The following is a 25956-nucleotide window of genomic DNA, read 5'->3' on the forward strand; positions in this document are numbered from 1 at the left end:
TTTTATATACAATGTTATACAATAAAGCTGACTTGCAGAATTTGCACCAGAACCATCGGTATCCCTGCGTCGATTCTGATGTGCTCTGTGTATGGTGGAGGGATCATGGTCTCCTCTGCTCCATGTCTTGTAGGTCTGTGGTGCAGATCTCTGTATCTTCTCCTCATCAGGGGTTTTGTTTTGAACTTAAATAGAATCCGTTCTGCAGTCTTCTCCTTGGCGTCCATTATGGAGATGTGCCCATCTATCACCTGGGGGGCCGCAGGAGCTCTCTGGATGATAATGTGCTGAACACACTGGAATGAATCGAGCTGAGATAGAGAGATAGAAGAATTCCAGCCAATCAGGTTTTAATATTTCATATAAAATAAGGAATGCGGTTGCTATGGGTGACATCACACTTTTTTGGGTGCTTTGCTCAATGAATGTGACCTGTATCTATATAGTGGAATGGTCATTATGCTCCTTCTGTGTATCTCAGTCCACACATGCTGCCCCCCAAACCTGCTTCTCCTGTCCAGTAATAAATGAAGTGTTTATTTAGGGCACTTTACTTAGTTTTGGGGTGGATTGTATTTAGGGTTTTTTTTTTATTTTTTGGGGGTGCAATTTAAAGCATCTTAGGTAATTTGTTAGGGGGAAGGGAGAGGTATTTAAAATGTTTTGTTTTACCTTTTCTTTTCACTGGTTTTTTTTTGTAAAAAAAATAAGCTTATGAGGTTCCATTTTTTGGAACATGTCCAGGATACTTGGAAGGAGCTTGCCTAACCCCCAGAAGCCATCTAAAACACATTGCACCATTAAAAGCCACCAAAAAACATTAGTTGCCTCATTGGCTCCAAATAATTTCCCAAAAGGGCGCACGTTTCTTCCGAAATCTCCAGATTTTCACTGAAATTTTAGAGAAATGCAAACCTTCAATGTTTCTGGTGAAACTGAGCGTAATATAATAAAGTCTCTCCATAGATTTATCATTGATACATTGAAGGGAATTTATCAAAACTGGAGCAGACAGAATGTTGAGCAGCTGTGCATGGCAACCAATCAGCTTCTCTCTTTCAGTTTCAAAGCTTAACTGAACAAAGTGAATAGAGAAGCTGATTGGTTGCCATGCACAGCTGGTCCACTTTCTGTCAGTTTTGATAAATCCCCCTCAATGTATAACGTCCTGTTCGCGGAATGCGTTTTGCAGCGGCATAGAAGGTGCACGCTGTTATTCACCCCAAGGAAGACCATTTAAAAAAATGAGGCCCCTGCTGTACTTCCTGTCCATTAACCCGCGACCGCACAAATCATAGCGCACAAAACACAGGTAACAAGTGATTTTGCGCACCTTATGGTAAAAAAGTGTACTTATTCTGCAAAAAAATAAAGGCAGTGTAAGAAAGCGAAGGCTATGCCTGCGACGGTGCAAGGTATAGGCGCCGTAATGCAAAAGACGCAAACGCATCTAAAGACGGCGTTGCATGCATGCGCAGGGCCATCATACAGCGATGAGCAATCGCACTAACTCCAGCTGTTGTGGAACTACAAGTCCCAACGTGCCCGACAAAGCCCTGGCTGAGCTGTTGTGGTACTACAAGTCCCAACATGCCCGACAAAGCCCTGGCTGAGCTGTTGTGGAACTACAAGTCCCAATGTGCCCGACAAAGCCCTGGCTGAGCTGTTGTGGAACTACAAGTCCCAACATGCCCGACAAAGCCCTGGTTGAGCTGTTGTGGTACTACAAGTCCCAACGTGCCCGATACTGCCCTGGTTGAGCTGTTGTGGTACTACAAGTCCCAACGTGCCCGATACAGCCCTGGTTGAGCTGTTGTGGAACTACAAGTCTCAATGTGCCTGACAAAGCACTGGCTGACTTTGCACACTCTTTGCCTGATGGAGCATGCTGAGACTTGTAGTTCCACACCACCTGTTGATCTGCTACAGATAAGCCTGGCTCTGGTCTTTGTGCTCAGCTGCATTGGTGATAGGCTGGGAGTTTGACGCGTCTCGGCAGGTCGCAGGCTGTTGAGCAATCCTTGTGTCACAGCAGGATGAAAACACAGAGCACGTGATGATGTGTTTGTGTTGAGTATGACCCCCCTCCCACTGCCCCCCTACTTTCCCTTCCCCTGCAGTGACCCAGAGACCCTCTCCTTCCCCTTAACCCCCCCCAGTGCACCCCAACTGCCACTGCACAGCTCTGATCTTTAACCCTTGCTGGTTAAGAGGCAATGCAGAACATGGAAATGCTAGACTTGACTCCTCCCCCTCCAGGCAGTGACACGGTTAAATGCTGATAGTGCTACAGGCTGGATTCAGCTTTCACAACAAGGTTCATGTATTGAGGTATTACTCACCGCACAGCGATGCCACCCAAACACAATCGGCCGCCTTCCAGCTGCTGCAACGCTGTGTGTTGCACAATGCGTCTGAAAGGCTCGCCTGTCTGATGATTGCTCCTGTTTGTGCAGCACAACACACAGCCAGATACCAACTGTAACCTCAGCCATAGAATTCCACTCAATGTAGGATATGAATCGCGCTTAAAGGACCACTGGGCCAAAATTAGACGCAGCGTGTGACTTAAAGCTGAGCCCCGGGAACATAAATATATATATATATATATTCCTCTATAGCCACAAAGGATTTAAATCCACATTGTGTGCACCAAATGCCTTTGCAATCCAATTAGAAGAGACATCATCCCTGTGCTGTACATAGCCTGTGCACAGAGCAGAGCTGTGGGAGGGACCCAGCAGGCCCCCTCCCACTACAGGTTGCCTGGAGAGGGGGCGGAGACAAGACCTGTCACCCTGCACAAGAAGAAAGAGCAGCAGTGACCGGTCTTTATTCCAGGAGGGGGCGGAGACAAGACCAGTCACCCTGCACAAGGAGAGAGAGAGCAGCAGTGACCGGTCTTTATTACAGGAGGGGGCGGAGACCAGACCAGTCACCCTGCGCAAGGAGAGAGAGAGAGCAGCAGTGAGCGGCCTTTATTACAGGCGGGGGAGGAGACAAGACCAGTCACCCTGCGCAAGGAGAGAGAGAGCAGCAGTGAGTGGCCTTTATTACAACATTCCCAACTGTGTTCCCCTTCCTCTGACCCCCGACATTAGTACTATATACAGTAGTGAGCTACGGTTCAGCGAGAAGGACCCGGCATCCCTTGGCTATACCCTACACTGCAAGTAATATATCCTTGGTGATACTACTAATACTACCTATTAGGGGCGTCCCGAGGCCGGGTGTCACCCGGAACGGAGACAGGGTGACACCTCGCAGTGACGTCATCGGGCACGCGCGGTCATCTAATTGACGCCTGCCGGTGGCCATCTTGGTGATGGACGCAGGCAGAGAGAGGGGACGTTCACCCGGCGGGATGAGGTATGCCGCCGGGTCCCCTACTCTCAGTCAGTCATTTTGACGTCAACCCTCCAATGATGTCACCAGAGTGCGGGCCCCACCCCCCCTTGTGCCGCCACTGCTACCTATTAGGGATGCACCGATACCAGTTTTTCGGTATTGAGTACGAGTACCGACATTTATATTCCAGCACTCGCCGATACCGAGCACTGATAATGGTACTTCCGCTAGCATGGAACCAGCTTCCCTGGCAATCAAGAAGCCAGGTGGTAGATAATAACCTGATGCCCGGCTTCTTGATTGCCCGGGAAGCTGGCTCCACGTTGTTTGGCCAGCTCGATGCTTATTGGCCAGGAATCCGGCATCCCAGCCAATCAGCATCAAACCGCCCAAAAAGCATGCAGCAGGGTTCCAGGCAAATCAGTAAGCTAATCGGCAAGTAATTACCCACCGCCCAGGCTTCCCGATTGGCCGGGAAGTTGACTCCATTGTCCCTCCCAGCCACTGCGGGTCAGAGGAAATCTCCCTCCAGTATTGGTGCATTCCTGCTACCTATCATGTTTATGCCCTGAACCCCCGAAACGCGTTGGTTTATTGAACCAATGATTTATGAACCAATGCTATTATTACATGTTTTTGGGCTCTCATACGATCTTGTTTGGCGCTCTCATTGTACTTTATATATGGATTCTCTTGTATGTGGGACATCCCGTTTTGGTTGAGAGTATCCTCACCGGAGCCATTGTTCTTTATCACATTCTGACCGATCTTCTAAATATTTGAATCCAGCGCCTTGCCTGTACTTGTTCCACATCCTCCTCCCGACAGAGTTTAAAGCCAACTTTGTCCTCATACATGTATCTGCACATGTATGTATCAAAAACCTCAATTCTAGAACAGATTAATGAGGACTTTATAGTGACATTAAACCCTCAGATTTTTTAACATAAACCAATATTGTAATGTGCGCCTTACTGTAATCCATGGTAGTTTCCCTTCTCTTTGCTGCTCTTCCTTTTAAATCCTCATGTCTTCTCATGCTTGGGGAGAACTTCCCTTTGCAGCTCAGGGCCTCTTCCTGTAGTGCTGGCTCAGGTTGTGAACCTGCACACAGACACCATGTAGCCATTTCAGAGACAAGGCAGTTCTCCCCCAGCATGAGAAGAGAGAAGGATTTAAAAGGAAGAGCAGCAAAGAGAAGGGAAACTACCATGGATTACAGTAAGGCGCACATTACAATATTGGTTTATGTTAAAAAATTTGAGGGTTTAATGTCACTTTAATGGCTGACGAGCTGGATTGATTGCTGGGGAATGATTGCATTGTCCAGTGTATTGCCCCGCCCCCTACCAAAATGATCGTGTCCAGGGGCGATCACCTGTCCCCAACCTCCATATGCGATCACATGTGAATAGCTGCTGTCAGCCTCTCCTTGCTTGGTACAGATTGATCTCCCGCAACTGTCCGCAGCCGCCTGTCATCCCAGTCGCAGGAATTTGCTGGATTCCTCCTACTGTCAGAGGTGTGAATGAGATTTTACATATTACGTAGCATGCTACATCTATCATTAAAAAATGTCTGATGGTGGATTTTAGGAACACAGTCAGTACAGTCTGGAGGGGTGAAAAGAATGTTGGAGTTCTCCTTTAATCCCGTCCTCACAATGGCCTATATTACATTGGGGGGTAGATGACAATAAAGCGGCGAGTGCTCGTGACACAGATTCTTGGGAGCCAGTCTTCCGGGTCTTTCCTTTCTTCTCTTCTCCCTGAAGCTTTTATCTTCCTGCTGCATTGAATGGGAGCAAAGGAAGAAGAGAAAGCAGAGATAAATGGTTGTATTATATGACCCAGCTGAGTGACCAGCTGTATGTGGATTCTCTAAGACAAAAAGGTTTAATGTTAATCTGTGCTGAGAGTCCGTGATACTGCAGGAGCTTACCTGAGACTGCAAGGGGTTACTGGTCTCACAGGTGCTCAGGGTGCTCTGGAGTCACATGAAGAAGTGGGATGCTCTGGGGTCACTGGGTGAGACAAGATGCTATGGGGTCACTGGGTGAGACTGAATGCTATGGGGTCACTGGGTGAGACTGGATGCTATGGGGTCACTGGGTGAGACAGGATGCTATGGGGTCACTGGGTGAGACAGCATGCTATGGGGTCACTGGGTGAGACAGGATGCTATGGGGTCACTGGGTGAGACAGGATGCTGTGGGGCCACTGGGTGAGACAGGATGCTATGGGGCCACTAGGTGAGACAGGATGCTATGGGGTCACTGGGTGAGATAGCATGCTATGGGGCCACTAGGTGAGACAGGATGCTATGGGGTCACTGGGTGACACAAGATGCTATAAGGTCACTGGGTGAGACAGGATGCTATGGGGCCACTGGGGTGAGACAGGATGCTATGGGGTCACTGGGTGAGACAGGATGCTCCGGGGTCACTGGGTGAGACAGGATGCTGTGGGGGCCACTGGGTGAGACAGGATGCTATGGGGCCACTAGGTGAGACAGGATGCTATGGGGTCACTGGGTGAGACACGATGCTATGGGGCCACTAGGTGAGACTGGATGCTATGGGGTCACTGGGTGAGATAGCATGCTATGGGGCCACTAGGTGAGACAGGATGCTATGGGGTCACTGGGTGACGCAAGATGCTATAAGGTCACTGGGTGATGCAGAATGCTATGGGGTCACTGGGTGACGCAGGATGTTATGAGGTTACTGGGTGACACATGAGGTTCTGGAGGCACAGGAGTGCAGGGGGTCACTCAAGGCACTAGATTGCAGGGGGTCACTGAAGTACACAAGGGAAGTGAGGTCACTGGAGGCACAAGAGCATTAGGGTCACTGGGGCCACCGGAGTGCACATGAGTGCTGGCGCCCCTGAAGACAACGGGGTCACTGGAGTGCATAGGAGCTCTGGGGGTTACTGGAGACAGTGGCGCCAAGGGAATAAACAGAAGTTTTGGAGTCATGGAGTGCACAGGAGCTTTGGAGTCACTGGACACACTGAGGTCACTGGGGTGCACAGTAGCGCTGGGGTTGCTGGAGACACTGAGGTCACTGGGGTGCACAGGAGCGCTGGGCTTGCTGGAGACACTGAGGTCACTGGAGTGCACAGGAGCTCTGGGGTTGCTGGAGATACTGAGGTCACTAGGGTGCACAGGAGCTGGGGTTGCTGAAGACACTGAGGTCACTGGGGTGCACAGGAGCGCTGGGGTTGTGGGACTGGGGTGCACAGGAGCGCTGGGCTTGCTGGAGACACTGAGGTCACTGGAGTGCACAGGAGCTCTGGGGTTGCTGGAGATACTGAGGTCACTAGGGTGCACAGGAGCTGGGGTTGCTGAAGACACTGAGGTCACTGGGGTGCACAGGAGCGCTGGGATTGCTGGAGACACTGAGGTCACTGGGGTGCACAGGAGCGCTGGGGTTGCTGGAGACACTGAGGTCACTGGAGTGCACAGGAGCTGGGGTTGCTGGAGACACTGAGGTCACTGGGGTGCACAGGAGCGCTGGGATTGCTGGAGACACTGAGGTCACTGGAGTGCACAGGAGCTCTGGGGTTGCTGGAGACACTGAGGTCACTGGAGTGCACAGGAGCTCTGGGGTTGCTGGAGACACTGAGGTCACTGGAGTGCACAGGAGCTCTGGGGTTGCTGGAGACACTGAGGTCACTGGAGTGCACAGGAGCTCTGGGGTTGCTGGAGACACTGAGGTCACTGGAGTGCACAGGAGCTCTGGGGTTGCTGGAGACACTGAGGTCACTGGAGTGCACAGGAGCTCTGGGGTTGCTGGAGACACTGAGGTCACTGGAGTGCACAGGAGCTCTGGGGTTGCTGGAGACACTGAGGTCACTGGAGTGCACAGGAGCTCTGGGGTTGCTGGAGACACTGAGGTCACTGGAGTGCACAGGAGCTCTGGGGTTGCTGGAGACACTGAGGTCACTGGAGTGCACAGGAGCTCTGGGGTTGCTGGAGACACTGAGGTCACTGGGGTGCACAGGAGCGCTGGGGTTGCTGCAGCCTCAGCGTTAGTATTAATATCTGTATATGGTTTCCTGTGGTATTCGCAACAAATTTTTGTAAACTCATCTGATAATACCGAAAATTCGGATTTCGGCCGCATCCGAAACTTGGACGTATTGAATGTCGTATCCGAATCCCGAAATAACGAAATATCCAAACCAAATTTTTCCGCAGCTTACACGTCTAATGTGAGGTTCTCTCTGAAATCTGTCCAAAGGTATTGAACAGAATTCAGATGAATTATAGTCATTTGAGCAATCTTTTGCCTTTACAACAACCTCACCCCCTGGCTTCTCTCATTGCCTGGAAATGCTCATCAACATTCTTCTAGCTCTTCTTGTAGCCTATCCGACGATGACAGGTACACTTTAAACTGATGGAGTGGTTTGCTGTGGTTTATGATCTAATTTCCCAACTGGGCATCGGATGCCGGTCAGGGAGCTTATCCTGCACACCGCTCCACTTATCTCCCATGCAACTGGCACCAGGAGACGGGAGGGTAAGCCGAGAAGCTGTCTGCTCCCTGTGCCAATATTAATTTCTCCGGATCAGAGCGACTGCTGAACGCTGCATTAGAGTAAATGAATATTTGTGTGCCATGCGTGGGGCTCTCCTGTGCGTTAATTCCTCTCCCTGTGATTAAAGTACACTGTACATGTTTATAAATGATTGCCGTGTTTAAATAACGGATGATCTGTGACTTCCTATAATATGAACAGGGATTAAACTCTGTGTCCTTGATGGTATCACGTGGCTCAGGTGCATTTGCGTGCGGGGGTGTGTGTGTGTGTGTGTGAGGGGACGATGTAGCTCTACTGTAATTAAAGATGAGATTTTTAAATTGACCTTTTATTTATGTAACATCTAAAAAAAAAAAAACTGGAGGCGCTTATGAGATTTGTCTGCTGCCAACAGGAAGATGAGCTGATATTTCGGGGAGATATTTTCCTGAATAACGTTGACTTCCTGTTCAGTAATCCAACAAACAATTCCAATGAGAATATTTGCGCTGCCGTATAATGTGGAAAAGTATTAAATAAAGTGCCAAAAAGGATCAAAAGTATCAAACAAAGAATTAGAATCCAACAAAATGATGATACAAATTGCACCGGGAACAGCGAACTGTGTGAGGCAACCTCTGCACAACGCTCATATATCCTAAAAACGATGAAGGCGAACCTAAACCCAAAGCCAAACATGTAATACAGGGTTAGGCACCCTTGCCACTCCAGCTGTGCCGAAACTACAAATGCCATTCCTCTGCCAATGGGAGTCATGCCTGTGGCTGTCAAAGTCTTGCAGTGCCTCATGGGGCTTGTAGTTGAACAGTTGGGGTGCCGAGGTTGCCCACCTCACCCCTGGTGTCCTGAACTTTTTTTTTTTTGCATATCATTAGATGTGGTGGCTGCATTCGTTTTCTTTTTAATTGTTTTTTTTTACCTGGCGATCCTGTGAATAAAACACTTGCTGCCTCTAGGTGGTTACGTTCACTCCTCCACTGTATCTATGGAAGGGGCCATAGTTGGCACCCAATTTGGACTTCAGACATGTCTTTGGCTTTGTTTAGACGGGCGGCAGAGGAGCAGAAAATGGTGAACGATCTGTGGTCTTACCAGAGTGCCACCTGCCAAATGCAATCACATTGGCGATTGGGACCTCATTAGAATGGGCCTCGTTTTGACGGGTAGCTGAGGAGCAGTAACAAGAGGCGACCTGCCACATTTTTACTGTGGTGCTGCCGGCCAAATGCGACCATAGAGGTGAATGGGACCTGTTTTAGATGGGCCTAGTTTGGGAGGGTAGCTAAGGGGCCATTAGCTGTCAGTCATGGCTCCCAGCAGGGATTCTCCCCTCCCTGCTCCGATCCGCCAGCGCTGACTGGAGGAACGGACAGGGGAGGGGTCGGGTACAGCTGGCTCTGCCTCTAGATAGGCAGAGACAGCTGTCACTCACTCAGCTGGGTGGATCTCGACAGCATTGTCGGGATCCGTCCCGGCTGCGGCGGTCTCAGTATTCCGCGAGCTGTAGCCCATTATATACTGAGCTTTGGGTGACGGGAGGACGCTAGTATATGTCCTCCTGTGACCCTTAAGAGAACTATGGGGAAAAACACTGACCCTATAGTTCTCTTTTAACTTACATCCAGTTCATTGGACTCATCCCATGTATGCTGATTTGCCACAATGACTTCTTGATAACATTGTATAATCACATAGTGTAGGTTCAGCTTCACTCCACGGTGGCTTCATAGAGCTCACTGGATGTCTAGTAATGGCCTAAGAGCGCCTGTTTAGAGCTGTGACGCTCCCCCCACCACATGCCCGCATTGCAGCTATTATAAATACAGACTAATGCCTGCTCATTGTTTGCGGTTGGGCTCTGTCAGGATACTTTATGACCCTGCCTGTACGGTACATGCTGTACATGGCTTCCTTTGTATCTATTTACTGAGCTGTACGAAAGCCATAACAGGTCTGATTTATGGTACTCTTTGCTCTCTCCGGACTTGGAATTAATGTGTTCGGAGCGTTATGCAAATCCGGTTCTTAGACCATATAAAACAGGATGTAGATAACACGAGAATGTGTAATTGTTTACTGTTTTCAAATCATATGCGCTGCTTAATATATCTCTGTATATTGGGTCATTTAGAAGACATGGGCCCTTATCAAGCAAAAGATGCACTTCAATATCAGCGAAGGCATGCTAAAATGAAACACAATAATGGTGCCAGAGAGGCCACTTTGCATGCCTAAAAGAGCAACTGCACTTTGGAAGTTGTTCCGGCAAGCAGATGACAAGGCAAGGGGAGCAGAGGACAAGGCAAGGCTAGCAGAGGACAAGGCAAGGCTAGCAGAGGACAAGGCAAGGCTAGCAGAGGACAAGGCAAGGCAAGCAGAGGGCAAGGCAAGGCTAGCAGAGGACAAGGCAAGGCTAGCAGAGGACAAGGCCACCAAAAGCGAAGGCAAAACAAGGCCACCAATGGGCAAGCCAAGCAGAGGACAGGGCAAGGCAAGCAAAGGACAAAGCAAGGCAAGCAGAGGACAAAGCAAGGAAAGCAGAAGACAAGGCAAGGCCACCAAAGGGCAAGACAAGCAGAGGAGAAGGCACGCAGAGGACAAGGCAAGGCAAGCAGAGGGCAACACAAGGCGAGCATAGGACAAGGCAAGGCGAGCAGAGGACAAGGCAAGGCGAGCAGAGGACAAGGCAATGCGAGCAGAGGGCAAGGCAAGCAGAAGGCAAGCAGAGGGCACGGCAAGACAAGAAGAGGGCAAGGAAAGCAGAGGACAAGGATAGGCAAGCAGAGGACAAAGGACTAATCACTGGTATTGCCTGTGGTCTCCTTTTAGTTGATCTTTCCCCCATCAATGATTTACCATACCTTGTTCTATACTGTGTTTTTATATGGAGGCGGCCATCTTGGTAGAGAATCAGGGCTATTCTTCCTCATGTCAGCGCTGCCCCCCAGATGACTGGTGAAGGAATATACACAAAGCAGCAGTATAAGTGAAAAAAAGACAAATGCACAGAATGAATGAAACAGAAACAGGGGGATCCTTGCAGTGCAGGTCTTCATGTACAGCTTCCTCTCCAGCAAGGAGAACTGTAAGGATCGCGGACTGTACAATCCATGGTGGAACGCAACCCGAAACCCGGAAGTAACATCGCCGATGCGTTCCAGCGTGGAACGCATCGGGGCGGGAATACGTCACCAGCTCCTCCCCTTTGAATCCTCATAAATAGCAGGAAGCCGGGTCAGTATGGCGTTCTATTATTCAGTTGTGAACGCCAGCTGACAGCCTGCTCCCTGCTGCTGGACCGAGAACCTCTGACTGGAAGGATCCCACCAGTGTTTACCACAAACAGCAAGTATCACATGCAGTATCTGCTAAGAAGATCCCTGCACATCTCTACTGTGGTTATTCCTATTGTACTATAGAGTTTGCTGCTTATCTACAACCTTAAAGGGGAAGTGCAGATAGTTCCATCTAAATCTTACTGCATAAGACTGTTTTTTCTATCTCTGCTCACAATATTGCATAAGTTCGCTAGAGGGCTAAACTCATTACCTCCTACTTAATTTCGCGGCACATGATGGTAGAGCTCCAAACTCTCCGCCTGAGACTCTGAGAGTGACGCCTGGAGCTCGACCCTGACGCCGTACCCTACCCCCGTACTGATAGTACTAGCCTCCGCGGCTGAGATTCATCCGCATTGCTGAACGCATTACAAGAACAATGAGCAGCACAACAGTGACATCACCAAATCTCACTCCAAATCTCCTGTGACTCACAGTCAGAGGCAGCAACGCCATAGATGATTTCACAATGCAGACATAACGCTGTGAGATCTAAGGCTGAAGCGGCAAAGGAAGAGCACTGCTATTATGTCTTGTTAACACCGGCAGCTCACCACGGTGAAATGCAGTTGTACTTTTTTTAAGCACACACCACTGGAACTCAGTGGTGTGAACTGTCACCACCCATGACTAGGCCGATTGCCTTGTCTTGCATTTGGGCTGTGCTGGAAAAAAAACGTCCAGCGCAGACCGAATGCAGATGGCGTGAACAAGTCCTTATTCAGGAAGAGTTTAAAGCGTATTTTTTTAAGTTTTGGATAGAGTAGGGAAGGGTTAAAACCCCTGCCAGGTTATTTTATTGCTGTGTGTGTACTATTGGAGAAATTCTGTCTGTGAGATGCAACAAAAAGTGAGTGTAATTCTCTCAAAGTAAGGGGAATTCCCGGGGCCATGCTGAGGGAGGGGGTGCGGATGCCACCCCGAGACGGACATTTTTGCCACCCCACATGGGAAAGTTGGTTGTTTCGAATTGCAGTAGTGCCGCCTGTGCATGCGTGTGCCCGCTCTCCGCACACACACAAATGGAAGCCTGTTATTAGTGCAGCCTCTTGCCTTGCAAAATCTACTCTATTCCTGTTTTGCTGGCAGGGTGTTCCCATCGCTGCTATTTATCAGGTTCTCTTTATGTGCAGAATATGGTGGTAAAATGAGCCTGGCTGGCCTGATTGCACTATTAACCCTTTTCATTTGATTACATCTGTCTCCTTCCCCTTTAAGAAACCTCAGACAACCTCATAAATCCCTCTTGCGGATGTAGTTTTTTTCTCCCCAGCGTTTCAGGATGAGATTAGATAGTCCATGGTCCCATCGCACTCCTGACCGCGTGAATCCCTTCAAGAATTGGGTGCTGCGGTAGTCAACGGGTGGCAGCCGTAACAATCGTGAGCTAAAGCAGAGACACCGGCACTCCAAATTTGCAAAATACGTCTATTTATTGACGTGCATCGTGGTAAAAAACAACAAACGTTTCGGGGTCACAAAGGATGCCCTTCATTCATCTTTTTTGGAACACAGTCTGGACTTCCAACAGGCCCCTCACTAACAAAAGCAAAGGCTGCTTAATTTTTTAGGGCCCCTCCCCCATAGAAAATAACGGTATTCTAGTTATAAAATGTATTATAGGTATAGAGTATATAAATACTTTATCCCCGCCCCCGGCTTCCTCTTGGCAAAGGTGATGTTAATCTCCATCTGGCAAGATCCCAAATGCTCCATTATGGGTTGTGCCAGGAACAGAAGCAAAAAATCTTCCAGCAGGGACGCTTGTTCTGGTAACCGCTGACTTTGGAGACGTTTCTTCTCACTTCCTGTTGTGTCTCCGGAGTGAAGGAAAATGTCCCCAATGGGACGCAGACACCAAAAAACAAAGTAAAACTTGATAGGTGTTCTAACCATTCCCTATTCTGTCCAGATCCCACCCAAAACTTGTTTTGACTTAAATTATACTTAAAGTAGCACTATGGCAGGGGTAGCCAAACTCCGGCCCTCCAGCTGTGGTGAAACTACTAATCCCATGAGGCATTGCAAGATTCTCACAGCCACAGACATGACTCCCGCAGAGAGATGCATCATGGGATTTGTAGTTTCACTACAGTTGGAGGGCCGGAGTTTGGCTACCTCTGCACTATGGCCTTCTATAAGAAAATGTTCTTCATCAAGTAATTATAAATGTACCATAGTTTTGACATAGACCACCTGCAAAGTCCTCGCCCTAAACGCAAGTCTGCCAGTGAAGTCCATCTAATGCAGCTTCTTGTGATGGGGTGGCAACGATGCTGCACTGCTCCAGAATGCAGAGCACAGTCGTCCCTCTCATATAGATTCTGCCTGCTTGTACTACGATGGGATGAGAAGATGCTACAGGAGCTATCAGCGGATGTGAACAGTTCAGACACACAAGGCAGCCAATAGGATTGCATTTTTCCTGACATTAGCTAAGAGATGATTTCTTATTGGTTGCCCTATACTAAGGGTTGATTTTTGCACAGTCTTGCAGTCTAGGCCTATTTATATATGAATAGTTTCTTAGTGGTGGACAGATAACTTGAGTGTGGCATCTCATGGATACAGTATGTGCCCTTCAGTGACCATCCTACCCAGGGCCAGATTTAGTCTCTCTGCTGCCCCAAGGCCAGGTTCCTCAATGCGCCCCCCTACCTCCCCCCAATGGAGAATGGCAGACTTGCAGGCTGCATACAAGTGATCTCTGCGACATCGCCGAGATCACTTGTACAGAACGAGTGGCGGCTTCCCCGCTGTACATTTAGCTCTGCTTGCCCAAAGCAGGGCTAAATGTAGAAAACAACTACCCGCCCGGCGCCCGGAACTGCATGTCCTGGGCGTTGGGAGATAGGAATTCCACATCCCCGCCGCCCCTCTACTCGCTGCTGCCCCGAGCCCGGGCCTTGGTTGGCCTTGTGGGAAATCCGGTCCTGATCTTACCGCTTCTTGCTCATAACTTGGACAGCTGCTTGGGACCAGTGACCCTTCCACATCACTACATTTACAAGACCGGCATGGCAGTTCCTATAAGGTTCCACGCTATCGTCCCCAAAACAATCCCCTCTTCTTGTTTGCTTTTTTTTCTGCAGGGACAAAGGTGGCCAGCTTGACCCGAGTATGTCATAGACCATGGAGGAGTAGAGAGTAGGGTTGCCACCTTTTCTTCCAGCGACACCCGAACACTCTAGCGACGCACGGAAATGTTTTTGGGAGAATGAGTCGCGGCTTATTCATATGTAAATAGCACCACCCATTCATATGTAAATATCACAGTCGAGACTATTTTCAGTAGGGGGCCAGTAGCCCCTATCTTAATTTTGGTTGCCCCTATCTGCCTGACATCTTGTGTCCGGGTTTCAGCTGCCATGAAACCTGGACACAGCATTCAAAACCCGGACTGTCCGGGTGAATCCTTGACAGGTGGCAACCCTAGTAGAGAGAGAACTGAGAGAGCTGAGTTATTGTATGTCGGTCTTTGGACCGTGTAATGGGTACAGGCTCAACTGGTAGTGGTGGCAGTAAACCAGGCACTGGACAAGGACACCCAGGAACAGTTCAAGCCGTCTTCACTACAAAAGAACCCAGGAGGAGCCACAAGTACACAAGCAGGAGCTGAAATTTAAACCTATGTATCTGGCCATTATAGTCATGTAGGCAGTAAGAATTCTTCTACAAAGGGTTGTGATTTGCTTGGTGTCCTTTTATATGGCCAAGTGTGAAAAACTGACCAGCGTTCACCAGAGAGATGACTTGGCTTTGGCGTCTTTAGACTTTTTACTCCTTAAACCTTTCTTGAACCTCGTAGCTCTTTTCCTGGTCCGACAATAAAGTGTAGAATGCCGACTTTACTATATTTAGGCAGATTGTTCGGTACCATAGCTGGCATGGTATTAAATGCTCGGAAAACTAATATGTGAAGAGAGTGTGAAAGTGTCGGGGAGATTAGAGGAGATGGAATGTTAAGTATCAGAATTCCAGGAGCACAGAATGCCAAAATAATAAATAAAAGGGTCATTAAACCCGGCAGAGGACCTAAAAATAGAAAAGTCACTCGGACGAGGGTTGATGTTTGTTCAACTGAAAGATTGGAAAAGTTTAGAGAAGTTTCCCGCAGCTGTCTAGATGTATGCACCCCTATAACTCTTATCATGTAGCAGCCTCATAGATTGTAAGCTCTTCTACCTTCTGTATCCTCCCTTATGCCCTAATAGATTGTAAGCTCCTCCCCTTTCTGTATCCCCCCTTATATCCTAATAGATTGTAAGGTCTTCAACCTTCTGTATCCTCCCTTATACCCTAATAGATTGTAAGCTCTTCTCCCTTCTGTATCCTCCCTTATACCCTAATAGAGTGTAAGCTCTTCTCCCTTCTGTATCCTCCCTTATACCCTAATAGAGTGTAAGCTCTTCTCCCTTCTGTATCCTCCCTTATACCCTAATAGAGTGTAAGCTCTTCTCCCTTCTGTATCCTCCCTTATACCCTAATAGAGTGTAAGCTCTTCTCCCTTCTGTATCCTCCCTTATACCCTAATAGAGTGTAAGCTCTTCTCCCTTCTGTATCCTCCCTTATACCCTAATAGAGTGTAAGCTCTTCTCCCTTCTGTATCCTCCCTTATACCCTAATAGAGTGTAAGCTCTTCTCCCTTCTGTATCCTCCCTTATACCCTAATAGAGTGTAAGCTCTTCTCCCTTCTGTATCCTCCCTTATACCCTAATAGAGTGTAAGCTCTTCTCCCTTCTGTATCCTCCCTTATACCCTAATAGAGTGTAAGCTCTTCTCCCTTCTGTATCCTCCCTTATACCCTAATAGAGTGTAAGCTCTTCTCCCTTCTGTATCCTCCCTTATACCCTAATAGAGTGTAAGCTCTTCTCCCTTCTGTATCCTCCCTTATACCCTAATAGAGTGTAAGCTCTTCTCCCTTCTGTATCCTCCCTTATACCCTAATAGAGTGTAAGCTCTTCTCCCTTCTGTATCCTCCCTTATACCCTAATAGAGTGTAAGCTCTTCTCCCTTCTGTATCCTCCCTTATACCCTAATAGAGTGTAAGCTCTTCTCCCTTCTGTATCCTCCCTTATACCCTAATAGAGTGTAAGCTCTTCTCCCTTCTGTATCCTCCCTTATACCCTAATAGAGTGTAAGCTCTTCTCCCTTCTGTATCCTCCCTTATACCCTAATAGAGTGTAAGCTCTTCTCCCTTCTGTATCCTCCCTTATACCCTAATAGAGTGTAAGCTCTTCTCCCTTCTGTATCCTCCCTTATACCCTAATAGAGTGTAAGCTCTTCTCCCTTCTGTATCCTCCCTTATACCCTAATAGAGTGTAAGCTCTTCTCCCTTCTGTATCCTCCCTTATACCCTAATAGAGTGTAAGCTCTTCTCCCTTCTGTATCCTCCCTTATACCCTAATAGAGTGTAAGCTCTTCTCCCTTCTGTATCCTCCCTTATACCCTAATAGAGTGTAAGCTCTTCTCCCTTCTGTATCCTCCCTTATACCCTAATAGAGTGTAAGCTCTTCTCCCTTCTGTATCCTCCCTTATACCCTAATAGAGTGTAAGCTCTTCTCCCTTCTGTATCCTCCCTTATACCCTAATAGAGTGTAAGCTCTTCTCCCTTCTGTATCCTCCCTTATACCCTAATAGAGTGTAAGCTCTTCTCCCTTCTGTATCCTCCCTTATACCCTAATAGAGTGTAAGCTCTTCTCCCTTCTGTATCCTCCCTTATACCCTAATAGAGTGTAAGCTCTTCTCCCTTCTGTATCCTCCCTTATACCCTAATAGAGTGTAAGCTCTTCTCCCTTCTGTATCCTCCCTTATACCCTAATAGAGTGTAAGCTCTTCTCCCTTCTGTATCCTCCCTTATACCCTAATAGAGTGTAAGCTCTTCTCCCTTCTGTATCCTCCCTTATACCCTAATAGAGTGTAAGCTCTTCTCCCTTCTGTATCCTCCCTTATACCCTAATAGAGTGTAAGCTCTTCTCCCTTCTGTATCCTCCCTTATACCCTAATAGAGTGTAAGCTCTTCTCCCTTCTGTATCCTCCCTTATACCCTAATAGAGTGTAAGCTCTTCTCCCTTCTGTATCCTCCCTTATACCCTAATAGAGTGTAAGCTCTTCTCCCTTCTGTATCCTCCCTTATACCCTAATAGAGTGTAAGCTCTTCTCCCTTCTGTATCCTCCCTTATACCCTAATAGAGTGTAAGCTCTTCTCCCTTCTGTATCCTCCCTTATACCCTAATAGAGTGTAAGCTCTTCTCCCTTCTGTATCCTCCCTTATACCCTAATAGAGTGTAAGCTCTTCTCCCTTCTGTATCCTCCCTTATACCCTAATAGAGTGTAAGCTCTTCTCCCTTCTGTATCCTCCCTTATACCCTAATAGATTGTAAGCTCTTCCACCTCCTGTATGGATTTCTTTTGGCTTGGCTTGTATGGAGCTTTCTGATTGGCTGTTCGGTTGAATACACTTTACATGCCACGGTTGCCCTTTGCACTTCCTTTGGAATGAGCTTCAAAGGGTTACAATGATTTCCAGCATTGCGAGGTGGGAATCGGATTAATCCATTATTTTCCTCTTTCATCTCGGGATTTACAGATATTGGTTTGGCTCAGAACTTTGTGGGGCCTGCTGGAACAAGTCTTTCCGAGAACGGAATTCAATTCAATTAGTGATTCGCTCTGAACTCCAGCAAAATGCATCCTGACAGCTGTGACTGCGCTCAATTATTAATCACATGGTAGGAATTAATTGTAAGTACAAATAGACGCCGCTTGCAAAAAGCCAGGGGAGAGGATAAATGTGTGGCGGTGAAACGCGTCGGTATTTCTGTGCTGTCTTGGTTTTTATGGATAGGCCTAAAGTGGATATTTCGGTAACTTTGTATAAATACATTTCCTGGCCGGCTACAATATTCAGCAACAGTCTATTTGTGAAAAATTCAACTTTAAAAGCTGTCCTTGTGTTTCAGTCCAGTGACTTTGCCTAGGCTGAGATTATGTCATCAGTCTGCTACAGGCAGGAGGAACCATTTCCTCAGTCTCCTCTCCCCTAGTGATCAGTCTGCTGCAAGCAGGAGGAAGGATTTCCTCAGTCTCCCCTCCCCCCGTGATCAGTCTGCTGCCGGCAAGAGGAAGCATTTCCTCAGTCTCCCCTCCCCCCGTGATCAGTCTGCTGCCGGCAAGAGGAAGCATTTCCTCAGTCTCCCCTCCCCCCGTGATCAGTCTGCTGCCGGCAAGAGGAAGCATTTCCTCAGTCTCCCCTCCCCCCGTGATCAGTCTGCTGCCGGCAAGAGGAAGCATTTCCTCAGTCTCCCCTCCCCCCGTGATCAGTCTGCTGCCGGCAAGAGGAAGCATTTCCTCAGTCTCCCCTCCCCCCGTGATCAGTCTGCTGCCGGCAAGAGGAAGCATTTCCTCAGTCTCCCCTCCCCCAGTGATCAGTCTGCTGCAGGCAGGAGGAACCATTTCCTCAGTCTCCTCTCCCCTAGTGATCAGTCTGCTGCAAGCAGGAGGAAGGATTTCCTCAGTCTTCCCTCCCCAGTGATCAGTCTGCTGCAGGCAAGAGGAAGCATTTCCTCAGTCTCCCCTCCCCCAGTGATCAGTCTGCTGCAGGCAAGAGGAAGCATTTCCTCAGTCTCCCCTCCCCCAGTGATCAGTCTGCTGCAGGCAAGAGGAAGCATTTCCTCAGTCTCCCCTCCCCCAGTGATCAGACTACAACATTGTAACTTTGAAGCAAGTTGAGATGTTGCAGGGTCCTCCTTACCATCTTGTCTTGATTTGTATTGTGATTGTAATGTCTTCCTTATATTGTAAAGCGCTGCGCAAACTGTTGGCGCCATATAAATCCTGTATAATAATAATAATAATATTAAAATGTTTCTGAATAAAAAGAAATGAGAATGATATTGTTATTAATGTTATTATTTAAATAAAGGAAAATGATAAGAAACATAATTCATTTCCTTGCTTGTCATATTTGTGTCACACCGTGCGATCATTTTTCTGTTTCTCTTTTGGCGCAGGTGAAATGTGAGGGCCCCAAGCTGGTGCCGTTCTTCAAGGCCACCTGCGTGTATTTTGTGCTGTGGTTGCCAACGTCCAGCCCGTCCTGGTTCAGCGCCCTGATCAAGTGTCTCCCCATCTTCTGCCTCTGGGTGTTCCTCCTGGCCCACGGGGTCAATTTCCTCGTCAGCCACCAGAGCGCCAAGAGGATCCTGGCCGGGTTGATCTTCTCGGCGGTGGGCGATGCCTTCCTGATCTGGCAGGAACAGGGTTACTTTGTCCATGGTAAGTGAAGGGTGGCGAGGTGCCATTGTGAGGCGGCTTTCTGAATCAGCGTCCTCCTCCGCCGGAGTAAACTAAGACTCGGGATTATTCTTCGCTCCGCGGCGGGCACAATAATGACCTCCTGCTTGGCAGCACAACAATGGCAGGGGGATTATTTAAAACCCCAGTTCACCTTTGACTAAACTCCAGGCCGACATGCATAAGTGGTAGCGGTTTCAATAGGTGCAGCCAGTTTTTGACCTTGCAGCTAGGTCCAGCTGACCTCCACTGCAGCTACAGCAGCAGTGCTTGGTCTAGAACACGCCCCCCAGCCTGGTGACTGGATTATGATTAGCCAACGGGTACATTTTAAGGCTGGAACACATAGGCGGTAGTGGTTTCAATAGGTCAAGTCAGGGACGTCCTCGTCGTGCGATGACGTCATCGCGCATGCGCGCCAATCTTATTGATATGTGTCGGCAGCCATCTTGGTGATGGATGCAGGCAGAGAGAGGAGGGGACAGTCGCCCGGCGGGATAAGGTATGACGCCGGGTCCCCTCCTCTCTCCAGAAACTGTCGGGCTCGCAGTCCATGACTGATGTGCCCGAATTTTCAGAGGGGGCGACACCAAAATGATATACATATGTGGTAGCGGTTTTAAAAGGTCCCGAGACCGGGTGTCACCCGGGGCGGTTACCGGGTGACACCCCGCCGTGCAATGACATCATCGCGCATGCGCGGCGATCTTATTGATACGTGGCGGCGGCCATCCTGGGGATGGACGCCGGCAGAACCGCCCAATTGTTTTTTTTTTTCTTTTTTTCAAAATGTTTCTTTTTTAAAATTTTATATTTATTTACATTTTTAAAAATATTTTTTCAACTTTTTTTCTACTTTCTTCACTATTTGCTATTCTGCTCGGTAACGCGGAGGTACCGAGCAGAATAGCCGAGCCGAATGCCCCTCGGCGGCATTCGTTTTATCACTCACTTGCCGTTCGGCCCCTATGTGAATGAGCTGCCGGAGCTTTGGCTCAGCCGATCCAGATGTTGGATCGGCTGAGTCAAAGTCCTTCTGCAGAGCATGTTGGTGTGACCGGAGTGCAGCAGAAGGCAGCTGATGTACGGCTGATTTCAGCCGATGTACGGGCCGTAGTGAATACCCGAACGTTGTTCAGCTCACTTCACTTCGGCTGGGCTATTCACTCGGTTGCCTTCGGCAGCTTTGAGAATAACTCCCATAGAAAAAACTGTCGGGTGGTTTAACTCTCCAGCATCCTCCAAACACTGAAATGAGGGTTTTGGGTGCACTGACCCTTTAAATCTCAGTAGGCCCCGGGGATAAATTTAGACTCCTAGCTCTAGACAGTATAAATTGGGTGCTTGTCCTTCCGCGCTCGCAGCATCTCTGTACAGCGATGGAGGATTTGCATTGTACATGAGCCCCTTAGTCTGTCACCCACAAAGACTTCATTCACCACCTCAGACACTCGCGGCTTTCCCACGTTTTTTTTTTTTATAGGGGAGTTAGAGGATGCTGAGAGCCGGCAACTGTAGCTTGCAGCTGTAATCATTGGCATCCTCCAGCGCTCTGTGAATGATACATAGAGAGAGTTTGTAACCCCTCCGGTCACATTGTATACGTCCCAACATTCCACACATCGTTGGCACTGTGGCTTCTATCCATGAGGCCAGCACAATACTCGGATAAAAGAAAAATGGACCTGCTGTATACAATGAAGCCAGTGTGCCGGGCTCGGGAATTCATCTGTTAAATATTTATTATCTCTCTTTTTAAGCTTTGAATTAAAGGATCAGTTCACTAAAAGCCAAACTCCAGGCAAGGGGCTCATTCACACCAGCGGGGGCATAACACCCGCACTTAACATGCGCCTGCTGGTGTGCCTTGTGCCCGTGCACTGTGTTGTAACATGCATACTTTTTCTTAAAAGAGAACTATGGGGTCAGTGTTTTTCCCCATAGTTCTCCTTAGGGTAACGGGAGGACACAAACTAGCGTCCTCCCGTTACCCTAAGCTCAGTATACCGCGAGCTACAGCTCCCTATATACTGAGACGCCGCAGCCGGAGCGGATCCAGACTTAGACTTAGAGCCAGCTGCGTGAGTGACAGCTGGCTCTGCCTATCTAGAGGCAGAGCCAGCTGTACCCGAGTACAGCTCGCAGTATACTGAGACCGCCGCAGCCGGGATGGATCCCGACATTACTGTCGAGATCCACCCAGGGCCGGATTTCCAACAAGGCTAACCAAGGCCTGGTCTTGGAGCAGCAAGGAGTAGAGGGGCAGCAGGGGTGTGGAATTCCTATCTCCCAAAGCCCGGGACATGCAGTTCCGGGCGCCGGGCCGGTAGTTGTTTTCTACATGTAGCCCTGGTTTGGGCAAGCAGAGCTAAATTTACAGCCGGGAAGCTGTCGCTTGTTTTGTACAAGTGATCCCGGCGATGTCGCCAAGATCACTTGTATGCAGCCTGCAGGTCTGTCATTCTCCATGGTTTGACGGGGAGGGGGATGCAGTGAGTAACCTGTCCTTGGGGAAGCAGAGAGAGTAAATCCAGCCCTGGATCCGCCCAGCTGCGTGAGTGACAGCTGGCTCTGCCTATCTACAGGCAGAGCCAGCTGTACCCACCCCATCCCCCATCCATTCTTCAAGTCAGCGCCGGAGGATCGGGGGACGGGGGGGCGGGGATCCCTTCAGGGTGATGATTGAGAAGTGAGCGAGCGACGGTATGTGTTCGCTCACTTCCCGATCTATAGAGCCAACGTGTGACAGTTTCATTGTCACACGTCGGCTCGAACTATGAGTGATTTCCACTCACCTCATAGTTCTCCTTTAAGCTTTACACTCTGCTTACCTCTATAGGGTCTATTTATTAACCCTATTCTTAGGGCCATTTTGCCCTGAGAATATCTGTGAATGTTCATTCTGTGCGGATATATGCCAAAACCAACGCTCTATAGTCATTTTCTGTACAAGTGCAATGTCTGTTCAAATGTTTTCATGTAATACCACATTATGGCCACTAGATAAAGCTAAAGGAGCACAGGAAACAAATGATTATGTTCTATGTTCCTCAGCGCCACCTAGTGGCCATAATGTGGTATTACATACAATAACAACATTCAAATATACATTGCCTTGTAAGGTAACAACTAAAGAACTTTGATTTTGGCATATATAGTTGCACAAAATGAACGTTCACTGACCTGTGCAGGGTGAAGGGCTTTGCGCATAGTTTATAAATAGATCCCTTTTTAGTGGCAGCGTTAAAGCACATTAAAACACGTTGTGAAAAGATGCAACATGTCCTACTTTCTTTTAGCACACTCCAATGCCGCTCGTTGATGTAAATGAAAGCAATAGGACATAAGACAAATTGTCTTCTCTATGCTTTGGGTTTTTTTTTTTATTAACCAACTGGAGGACCATACAAAGCTTTGGTCCTTAATAGTAAATGGGGGAAGGAGGGTGTTTTACAAACATCTACTCCAAAGTAAGTAATGGTATTGTGGGCTGGTGGGTCACTGGCCTATCACTTAAAGGAAACTCTTATATATAAAAGGCATGGGAGCTGCCATTGATGACCCCTATTGATGCCTGGCTCTCATGCCAAGCATCCGGCTTCAACTGACCCGAACCAAGTATGCAGATTAGGACTTCTGAATTCACTGTGACTTGGCTGATCGGCATTTTGTTCCGGGCCGGTGACAGAGAGAATATTGAAGTCAGGGCCAACATAAAAACCATTTACAGAAAGAGATCAACAATTTAGCTTAGCTCATGAGCTTGTTCAATGTCTGGCGTACACTCTACAGCTAGGATTTAATCACGTCTTTGTGCTGCCTTGCAGTGTGTAACTGTGCCGTGCGTTGACTTGCATTGGGTTAAGGCATTCCATTCATTTGGATGGGCTTCCAATGCATCACAACGCAGACAAAAACAGACTGGACCCCTTTCTTCCAAAGAAGTACATACTGTATAAGAAGCCTTGTGGTGCACTGCATTGCATTGTATTAGTTGTATTAGTGCCTTGGGGGTGCCATTCAAAGTTAATCTTTCCGAAGTGAGTGGAAATCCCCTTGGGTCAAGGCATTCCATTCATTTGGATGGGCTTCCAATGCATCACGACGCAGACAAAAACAAACTGGACCCATTTTTTCCAAAGAAGTACATATACGAAGCCTTGTGGTGCACTGTATTGCATTGCATTAGTTGTATTAGTGCCTTGGGGGTGCCATTCAAAGTTAATCTTTCCAAGGTGAGTGGAAATCCCCTTGGGTCAAGGCATTCCATTCATTTGGATGGGCTTCCAATGCATCACAACGCAGACAAAAACAAACTGGACCCATTTTTTCCAAAGAAGTACATATACGAAGCCTTGTGGTGCACTGTATTGCATTGCATTAGTTGTATTAGTGCCTTGGGGGTGCCATTCAAAGTTAATCTTTCCAAGGTGAGTGGAAATCACCTTGGGTCAAGGCATTCCATTCATTTGGATGGGCTTCCAATGCATCACAACGCAGACAAAAACAGACTGGACCCCTTTCTTCCAAAGAAGTACATATAAGAAGCCTTGTGGTGCACTGTATTGCATTGTATTCGTTGTATTGATGCATTGGGGGTGCCATTAAAAGTTAATCTTTCCGAAGTGAGTGGAAATCCCCTTTTAGACAGTTTGACCAGAATAAGCAAGGGCAGCCTGGATATGTCACTCATGGTAGAGGTGTATACTGTAAACATTTTGGGCATCCCAACTGCTGCTGTCTTCATAATTCTCCTAGACCTAAAGCAAGGACCCTGAGGTTGTAGGAAATCAACATAGAGATCTCACTATTAGGGTGTCTGGGAAACATTAAAATCCACCGAGTGATTTAATAATGAATATCAACCAAAATAACATTTTGGGAGGACTGTTCCATCCAATGGATAGCCATCATTTCTATAGAATTCGTGCAGACTTGTATAGTTACCAACAGGTCCACTTTAAGCTTACCGTTGTTTGTTGTTTCCTGCAGGCTTGCTGATGTTTGCCATCACCCACATCCTTTATACCTCCGCCTTCGGAATGAAGCCTCTGGACCTCCGCACCGGAGCAGTGATTGCCTTCATATCAGGCATCTTATATACTCTCTTGTACTTTTACCTCACTGGCCCCTTTGTATACTTGGTGGCGGTGTACACGGCGCTAATAGCCTTCATGGGCTGGCGTGCCGTCGCCGGGGTCCAACTTTGCAATGATCTCTGGACATGGACCAAGCTCTCGGCCTGCATCGGCGCCATCCTGTTCATCGTGTCTGACCTGACCATTGCCGTCAACAAGTTTTGCTTCCCTGTCCCTTGCTCTCGAGCCATCATCATGGCCACGTATTACGCCGCGCAGATGCTGATCGCTCTGTCGGCGGTCGAGTGCAGGGACGAAGATGATTATCGAAAGAAAAAGTAAAAACAAAAACAAAAAAAGTACTGGACTACGTTGGAAACATGGGTACCTTTTTCCCATCGCAAGGGATCTTGTCGTCGCCAGTGCATCGTGATTTTGCTTCTTCGAAGCTTGGCTGGCGCCCTTTAAACTTGGTTTTGCCGATAACGCGGTGCCAAGGCCGCTAAGGGACGGGGTGCCTGCTTATTGCATCGCTTCAGGCTGGATCAATGTGAAGCTTTTCTAAACTATGTTTTGTACATCACGCACAACCTATGTCATGTTTGTTTCAGAGGGCTCGCTACAGCAACCTATGTACCCTGCGGACCCCAAAGTGAAGATCCCGTGATATCCAGATACCATGAAACCGAGCTTTCACCCGCCTCTCTTTTTTATAGAAAGCAGCTGTTGACTTGCAATATAATGGCATGCGCTGGCGCTCCCAAAAATATTTTTAAGGTAGACCGCCGGTCCCCCTGCATCCACGGTTTTGTAGTCTCTGGTGTCTATAGATGGAGTAGAGTGGTAGGACTTAATTTAGAAAGAATAAGTTACAGGGAAGCTGTGAGGGAAGAAATTAGGGAGCTGTCATCTTCATTCTGGCTTCACTACTGACTGTACTAGAACCAGCAAGCATTCAGAAGAGTCTTAAAAGTCTGAACGTCCATCCACCATACTGGTTTAGGTCAATGTCTTACTTGGCAGTGAACCAAGGAGCAAGTCCAATGCCCCAAGGAGTCCACCCTTTGAAATCAAGTGAGAACTGGCAGCTTCCGCCTTTCTGTCCTCAAAAGTGTCCCTTTGTGATAGCATTACATAATATCGGGTCACGCACACACAATCCTTGTTTGTTACTGCTAACTGCAGTGAAGGTAATGAATTGCAAATCAGCTTTTCGAACCTGCTAGGCCTGTCGATAGGAGAGGGGATACTGCAGGGTGGAATTGCTTTGTGTGTGATGGTTACAACGTTGTATGGAACCTGGATGAGAAAGGGGGGGGGGGGGGGTGCCCATGACTTCCGGCCACC

At 48.1% G+C, this 25956-nt stretch overlaps 1 protein-coding gene across 1 annotated transcript in view; it reads left to right on the forward strand.

Moving 5' to 3' along the window:
* The window catches only part of TMEM86A (transmembrane protein 86A), a 26798-nt gene extending 1782 nt beyond the window's left edge, over nucleotides 1-25016 (forward strand). Inside the window, exons 2-3 of the mRNA XM_018555222.1 lie at nucleotides 19249-19513; nucleotides 24524-25016. Coding sequence (XP_018410724.1) covers nucleotides 19249-19513; nucleotides 24524-24951 — 693 coding nt within the window. The 3' untranslated portion in view covers nucleotides 24952-25016. The remainder of the gene's footprint in view (nucleotides 1-19248; nucleotides 19514-24523) is intronic.
* Nucleotides 25017-25956: the final 940 nt, after the last annotated feature.

Source organism: Nanorana parkeri, unplaced genomic scaffold (assembly GCF_000935625.1).
Source record: "Nanorana parkeri isolate BGI_ZX_2015 unplaced genomic scaffold, ASM93562v1 scaffold10, whole genome shotgun sequence".
Taxonomy (NCBI): Eukaryota; Metazoa; Chordata; class Amphibia; order Anura; family Dicroglossidae; genus Nanorana; species Nanorana parkeri.